At 28.8% G+C, this 8,123-nt stretch overlaps 2 protein-coding genes across 2 annotated transcripts in view; one reads left to right on the forward strand and one right to left on the reverse strand.

Annotated features, from left to right (window-relative positions):
* LOC108756287 overlaps nucleotides 1-8,123 on the forward strand; it is an 85,607-nt gene that overhangs the window by 2,841 nt on the left and 74,643 nt on the right.
* The window catches only part of LOC108756288 (arrestin homolog), a 56,159-nt gene continuing 48,589 nt past the window's right edge, over nucleotides 554-8,123 (reverse strand). The window contains exons 10-12 of the mRNA XM_018499986.1: nucleotides 5,368-5,415; nucleotides 1,549-1,830; nucleotides 554-1,103 (exon numbers count right to left, since the gene is read on the reverse strand). Coding sequence (XP_018355488.1) covers nucleotides 822-1,103; nucleotides 1,549-1,830; nucleotides 5,368-5,415 — 612 coding nt within the window. The 3' untranslated portion in view covers nucleotides 554-821. The remainder of the gene's footprint in view (nucleotides 1,104-1,548; nucleotides 1,831-5,367; nucleotides 5,416-8,123) is intronic.

Raw genomic sequence — 8,123 nt, forward strand, 5'->3', positions numbered from 1 at the left:
TGGGAGATTATCTTTTTCCACTTGATAAAAGCTGTAGATAAAAAGATTGCAATGCTAATAAATCATAATTTTCCAATGAAATATATCTTCTTTCATACTGAGAAATACAATTTACGTAAGATACATTAGTAGCAACTTCACACACTTGATTATAACGAAGATATACACATTAAAACCATAGATATAGATTAGAATACTATATTTATAATTGAAACGTTCCTCTTTTATTGAGAGCGATTAAAATTTTGCTACGATCTATACGATAATATAATGTGAGTGATGAGTGATATGAACGCATTGCGTACAATCTTTCACGAAAATACAGTATTTTAATTAATCGCGCTTCTATACAATTTTTTTCTATGAAATATAAGCGAAATAAGTTGTTCAGTGTTCTCTCAAGCATATATTTGATAATTTCCGAATCTGCATTTTATTAAAAAAAAAATAGATATATTTTAAATATCCATATTTATGTATACATCCAATGATTTTAACGACTTATTCAATTAATAGGATTCACTATATATTATTTTCTTTAATTTTCTTTTATTTCGTACAATCGTCACGAGATTTCTCTATGAGAAAATAAGAAGAATCACAAAAATGCGATGGTGCAAAGCAAAATGCTATCAATTGTCACTGATGCTACGAGAATTCCATTTATTCGTTTACTAAGAGGCCCTTCTGAAGCAACACCAAGCTCGTTGAATGCTGACGCTGAGTCTACAAGTTTTGTGATTGGAAGTCTTGATAACCTTCGCATCACTGCTTTTTCTGACAGACGGCCGCGACATCGCGTCGCCTTGTTGCGCCCGCTCTCAGGTGCTGTCGCTTTCCTCGCAGTGCTCTATCAGGTCCACATCGGTTACCCTTGATTTCTTCTGTTCTTTAATGGCCTCTAGTTTATTCTCCTTATTTTGATGACTACTACTGCTATCAGATTTCTCTGTGCTCTCATTCGTGCTTTTTTCAAATTCTTTTGGTACCTCTCGAGTAGGAGACGGGAATCCCACGAGATCTGCATCTATGTTACTGTGCATCAGCGTGAATGGTAGCTTCAAAGATACTTCACCACCCATCGCTGAGATGAACAGTTTGATCTTAAAGAAAAAAATAATAAAAAATTGAGAATCTTTATAAATTATTTTTTATAATACTCTGTAACAATTTTATACTATAATCAGATTGGTAACTAAAGTTAAATAGTTGTCAATCCAAAATAAATCAATTTGCTTGAATTAAATAGATATGAATCGACGAAAAAGATGTCTTATTTTTCCTTAAAGTAATATTGCATCAATTAATGTAACAATACGTGTTTTCGATAATGTCAAACTATATTTTATTTGTATTCATTTTTATTTGAAATAAAGCATCTAATATATCATATAATAAATTTTTTCCAGAATTTGTTCTTATAATCAAAAGTTTTCATACTTTTTTGTAATAGTTCAGGTCTTGCAATGTTTTAGGTGAAAATTATATTTATTTCCTGTAATAGGTCCATCTGACGATCTTTATTTCCTTTTTTATATTTAAAATTACCTTCACATAATAAGATACGTAAATCGTATAAACGTTCCTATCATCAGGTCCGTTCCGAGGATTAGTAACCGTTGATGCCAGACTTGCTCCGGTTTTCGCATAGCTGTCCTCCAATGCGATCCAATTTTTAGTTGTGCCCTTAACAAGTCTGAGAGTGTAAATTTTTCGCAAATTACCACCTGGACCTAGAGGACAATTTTCTTGCGAGCTTACAAGAGCTACAACATTCTTGAATTTGCCGTTACTGAACATACAGACGTCCACATGTTGTACGACGATTACCTGTAAAGTAAACATTTCGTATGTTCGAAATGGCTAAGATATCGAGTGTTCAATTTGAAGTTTTTCTTTTAACTTGACACACCCTGTATCTTTGAAACTAATTGTAAGTCGTTTTGCATACCTATATGATCGTATAAAATTTTCTTGATGTGAATTAGTCGTTATCTTTTAGAATACTTAATCTAAAACTATCATCCTATATGTACATATTTCTGAATTAGCATTTATGAAAGCCAGTTGTTATTCTGCGGTGTCTATTATATTCATATGTTGGTCACGAACTTAAATTTGATTACGAAATATAACTCGTATAGCTTACAGGTGGTTAAGGAGTGTCGTTTTGTTTACTTAACTGTTGGGACAGAGTTAACATGATAGGGTTACTCGCGCGCCTTTCTAGCTAGTGGACAGAATATCGGCAGGATGTACTGCGTTCCTATTTTCAAACAACATTCTCCATTGCTGTTAATGAAGTAGTGCTCAAAAGCGATGCGAACACAATTTCCTGTCATGATGTAACCTTTGGCATCTCGGGTTTCTCAATTTCTTGAGAGAAATTGCTATTCGTATTGCGTTCTTATAAGAAGAAAATGTCGAATAAATCAACGCAGATTATCACAGGCAGATTCAATTCGGTATCATCACCTTTTTGTCTTTTGCTTCTTGCATGTGTGTGAAACAAATTGAATTCTAGATTCAACGGCGCGATGTTTTTTTCTTATTTCTTGTCGTCGTTTTTTTGATAGCTTCGTATGGAAATGGCTCCTGCCCATCGCTAGATATCGCCGATATCGTTTGTACGTTATTATCTTTTTTTCATGAAGTGGCAAGGTATATTAAAGAATCGATAGAATATTGTTATTCATGTATCGATATCAATACATGATTGCTCTTATTAATAGGATCCGATTATTAATAGATTTCCGATTTAATAGAAGATCTATTTAATTTATTTTGCTATTTTTTAAATGTTTTTTAAGAGAAGAAAAATTAGCTACTTATTTGAGATTTCAACATTTTTCCAAGGAACTTATAACTTTGTTCTTAATTTTCAATTATTTCATCTAGTTGAATTATGACGATGCTTAATGGTTTAAGGCTCACTCATGTACATATAGAATATCTAATTAGGCATCGGATAGACTGTTATGAATTCTTGAGTGAACAGACAGACGCAATCTCGTTATGTTTTCAAAACTTGTTTCTGCAACTTGTTGTTGTAGCGTAAATCTTGGTAAAAAGAATGATTTTTAGGAAAGTCTAAACTACAGAAAAGTCAACAAGGCTCAGTAGATGATTTAACATTTCAAAAATGATTTTAGTGATTAATAGATCAAAGTATTAGTCTGCAACTATTTTTAGCACATGCTTATCATCTGTACTATTTTTTATTAAATTTCTAAATTAGCCACACATTACGATATATGTTACTAATGTTTATCTTTTATTTTAATTATCCGTTGCATATATATAGTGCTTATGTATACTATCCAAGGATAATATATGTATGCATAAGCACTATAGTAGGTCTCCTTGAACTTCCTCTTTGAAATTGATGATTTGAATTAATCAATATTCTGTGTGCCAACGATCGCTACTCGAGCTTCTGCTTTTCCTTTAAGTCTCGATTAAGGAACGAAGTTTGTGTCAATTGATATATAGAATTTGTTCAATTAATTCAGTGCGTTTTATAATTATGTTCTTTCTCATTAATAAGATATAAAGAGAGAAATTTAAGAAATACAATAAATTTTGTATTGACAGTGTGTTTGTTCATTTTTTAGAACTATATATCACAATATGAATTGTTTTTATTTTTTGTAAAATATAAATGTAGAATTTTGCATAAGTGTAAATACGATAAACAAACATGAAACTAAATCTACGTATGACTAAACATCTACGTATGACTAAAATAAGTATCATATTTCTTAAATGACAAAATCAAATTTTATTTTTTAATCTATAAATTTCTCTATAGAGAGATCTTTCATTCTCTTCCTTCCAAATAGATTAACGTACTGCTACTAGGATAACAGTGAAGCATAAAGCGGAAACATTTTGGTCTGAATCTGAACGTTTCTGTATCTCTCTGATATCATCTATGGTTTTATTACACAAGTTATACTTGCATAATCGTATTGTGTATATACTGAGAGCTGGATTAAGTTCGTTAATTTAGCCAAGGTATGAACTGTAGATACTTATTAGATCGCAAGGGAACTGTAAAAGGAATTGAAAGCGAAATACTTCCTGAAATTGGAATATTAAAGATTGCTGGCGATTTGTCGAGTAATTAACATTCTCTTACATAGGAGATACTGGAAAATTGTTAAATATCTTTATTTGTTACTCTTTTATTGAATAATAATCGAAGTAAGTTCGTGTCTAAAAAATTTTGAAACAATTTTTTTGTTATAAAATATTCTAGCAGAAATATAATTATATTTTTTTACTTCGAAACATTAACTGAAAAAGCTGAAAAAGCAATTATTATTAAAATTTCATGCGACTCCATGTAACAGTTTATTTTTTTTTCTGTAATAATTGTTGGAGCGAATTTTTTGAAATCGAAAAATTTGTTATTTATAATTCATAAAAGCATAAATTCAAATTTTCGAAATATTACCGTCAATTATCATTATATGAATCGAATGGCATAAAAGTGCAATGTTTATTTGCGCAATATATTCAACACTTTTATCTTGTGTAATTGTCATCGGTATATGTAAATGTTATGCTAAAACGCTACTACTATGCAAATATTTACTCCAGAAATTAGATCGGTTACGAAGTTTCACTTTATGGTAGACCATTGCCGATGCATGTTAGTAGGTTAGCGTAAGTGCAACTGCTACATAGAAGACCAAGTAATCAAATTATGAAGTATAAAGAATATTAGATGTGCAATACAATGTTGTCCTTATTATTATCTTGCAAGTAACAAAACATAGTTTATTTATCCAATAAACGGTATACCTCACGCAAATTTGTGTGAAAATGTCTGTTGATTTTGGTCTTTATTTTATTTTTTACTGACTTCTTCATTCATTTATTCATACATTATAGCGTTTACATTGGACTTGTGACAAAAAGTTTTATTAATTAAATGAAGAACATTATAACATTAAACTTTGAATGAAAGCAAACATATATATAGATATCTTGTAGATATCTGATTTTAAATAAAAAAATTTTAGATAATGAAGAAAAAGTATATAAAAGAATATAACAATTTTTCTTTAAAAATTATAAATATTCGTATGTATATAATTAGAATATACATATATCACTAATATTTGAAAAAATTAGAAAATGCTGCTCGTAATTTTTTAAAGATAAAATAACATTAAATTTATATGTCTTTCTGGTTTCTTTTCATTCTCATTGAGTGAAAGATTTGTCCTATGACTAAGAATATTCATGAAATTTGAAATATCACTTTATTTATAAAAATCAAATTAATCAATAACGTTCTCTTGCAGTTTTTGCGTCGCGATATAATTTATTATACAATGTACTGTATTATCTTATAACATTTAACTTTTGACGTTTAACTGTCTGGGGATGATTATTCGCGCTATTCTATACAACCGCTGTGTTGAAAGAAGTATAGAAAATGAAAAGCAGAGAGAAAAAATACGAGCGTGTGCACGACCTGATTTAATTTAATTGGTTTTCTTTGATTAAAACTTGTTTGACATAAATTATTATTGCGAAGGTAAACATTCGAAGAATTGCCTACTGCACTAAGAAAAAATGTACTAGATTTAATACACATTTCTTTGAATAGTACTATCTGAACATTTACTAAATGTAAATATGTGTATATTTATTTAGTACAAGAACAATTAATTTATTTTAATATATTATATATATATCTATTTATTTATCATTTTTTGATTTAGTAAATGTTTATTTACGAAGTAATATAATATGTAATATAATGTATATAATATGTAATATGTAATATAATATAATACGTATAAGTAGATGTTAAGTTAGTACTATTCAAACAAATATTTATTAAAATTTAGTACATTTGTCCTCAATGTACTAAATTTGTACTCAGTTTGATTATAGTAATAAATATATTTATATCATTTTTATATTTTTGCCCATTACATAATGTTAAAAAAAAACGATTAATTTTCCCAAAATTCGTAATTTATTGTTGATTGATGCATAAGATACTGTTGAATTATCAAAAATTAATTTATTGTTTATTGAATATTAGATCACTTTTTTAGATTACTTACTCAAAAAGTGTTAACGAAAAGCTATACTTATTAAAGTTTGAGTACATGTCACGTAAATAACGGTCTTATTAAGATGTTGATGCAACTTCATTGAGCTCGTGGGATATGAATGTTCTAAACGTGCTTATTAAATTTGTAGAAGTCTAACGCACGCGCGCGCGAAGCGATAGTTAATTTGAAAGCTGGGAGTGGCACTACTATATCTCTAATAATTAATAAATGAAATTGTATAGCGAAGCCAAAAATGTATCATTAATTTTATTTTAATTTAATTAATTAAATTAACTTATTTGTAAATATATTTATAAATTAATATTGTAATTTGGTGCAGAAGATCCAAAATGAAAAGGTGTAAACTTATAATTTTTATAAATATTTGAGAAAAATCGATAGAAGGTAAAGAAAAATGGAAAACCAGGTAGATAAAAATTCGCAAAAATCTGTTTAGGATCTTTTATTATTTCTTTTCAGGAGGTATTTTTAACTGTTTAGGATCTTTTATTATTTCTTTTCAGGAGGTATTTTCATTGAAATTTGTAGCAGAACAGCCTATATTCATAAAGCAATTTAAAAGTGTTTAATTTTTTAAAGATGTCTCGGCAGATTAATTTTCTTGATTCTCTTCATGTATTTTGGCTTAGAATAAATTTTTTATTTTCCATGACTTCAATCAATCAATATCAATCGATCCTTTTAGGGATGGTTAAGCCTATTTTTCTTCGATTCCATCACGCAGGAGGTCGTAATCGGTTTTATGAGTGGCCTCTTTTGCATTCGACCTCAGACATTGCGTGCACGGGAAGTCGTGATAAGAAAAAAACAAACGAAAGACTGAATAAATGGAAATGTGCGTGTGTCTGTAGGGAGAGAAACCGGCAAACGCCCCGGGGTATGATAATACCCAAGTATTTGGATCCCCAAGGAGCATCAGAAAAGGAACAATTGGTGGGATTCACGTCTGATGCTTTTTGAAATATTGTCTGCTACGCGGTAGTTGCTGAATCATGAGTTGGTTCCGTTAACGTTTCACGCAGTAGAGAATTCAATTTCCTATCTAATCTACGATCGCAATTAATTATTTTGGAAGAAAAGAAAAAAAATTCGCTTGTTATTGCTTGTTAAAATAATGATGAAAATGATAAGTCGCTGGTAGCCTTGATATTACGGACCAAACGCTTTTTAGTAAATCCTGATTGATTTAATTAAGAGTCAAGGATTGATACATAGTATTGCCTATTAATCTACAATTATTTGAAAAAAAATTGAGTTTTCAGCAAAAATTTAGTGAAAAAATTCCGTGAATTAATTTTTCATGCGATAAACGATTCTTTTTTTCATGTACGTCAATATTGTTTTGATTGAAAAAGATTGCTTTTTTTTATTTTTACAGCTAAACAATTAAAATTGTAAAACGAAATAGTGCACTATTCTGAAAGTAGTGACAAAAAATCCAGTTCTAACCAGTTTCTAATTTTTCTCCTTTTAAAAAGTGTTATGTTCCCGCGTGCGTAAAATATAAATCTTGAGTAATCTAATTCGAAAATTTATATATGTATATATTTGTCAAAATTATTTTGTTGTAGCGGGTATTCATATTAAACCGTAAGAATATAAATTATTTTACAATGAAAAGTAAATAGTAATAAAAACTCTCTTTGTTAAAGTTGATAAAGAACTCTCATTTATCGTTTTGTACAGCGGTCATTGATTGAATATATATATATATATATTGCAATTATTAACTGCAAATATGTAACAAGTTTTTTCATGTCATATTTTTTATCCAATTGAAATATGGAAATATAAATAGAACATACATTTTATGTGCCATACACTACTGCATTTAATTCTTATTATTTAGAATAGTTCTGATTAAATTCCCGTCATGAAGCATAATGAAGATGAATCTGACTTAAATAACAAGTATGGATTATATATGCTGTATAATGTATAATATAGATAATATATAGCTTAATATATATATATATATATATATATATATATATGTATATATATATATATATAAAATAAAAT

The sequence above is a fragment of the Trachymyrmex septentrionalis genome, unplaced genomic scaffold (genome assembly GCF_001594115.1).
Source record: "Trachymyrmex septentrionalis isolate Tsep2-gDNA-1 unplaced genomic scaffold, Tsep1.0 scaffold97, whole genome shotgun sequence".
NCBI classification, from domain to species: Eukaryota; Metazoa; Arthropoda; class Insecta; order Hymenoptera; family Formicidae; genus Trachymyrmex; species Trachymyrmex septentrionalis.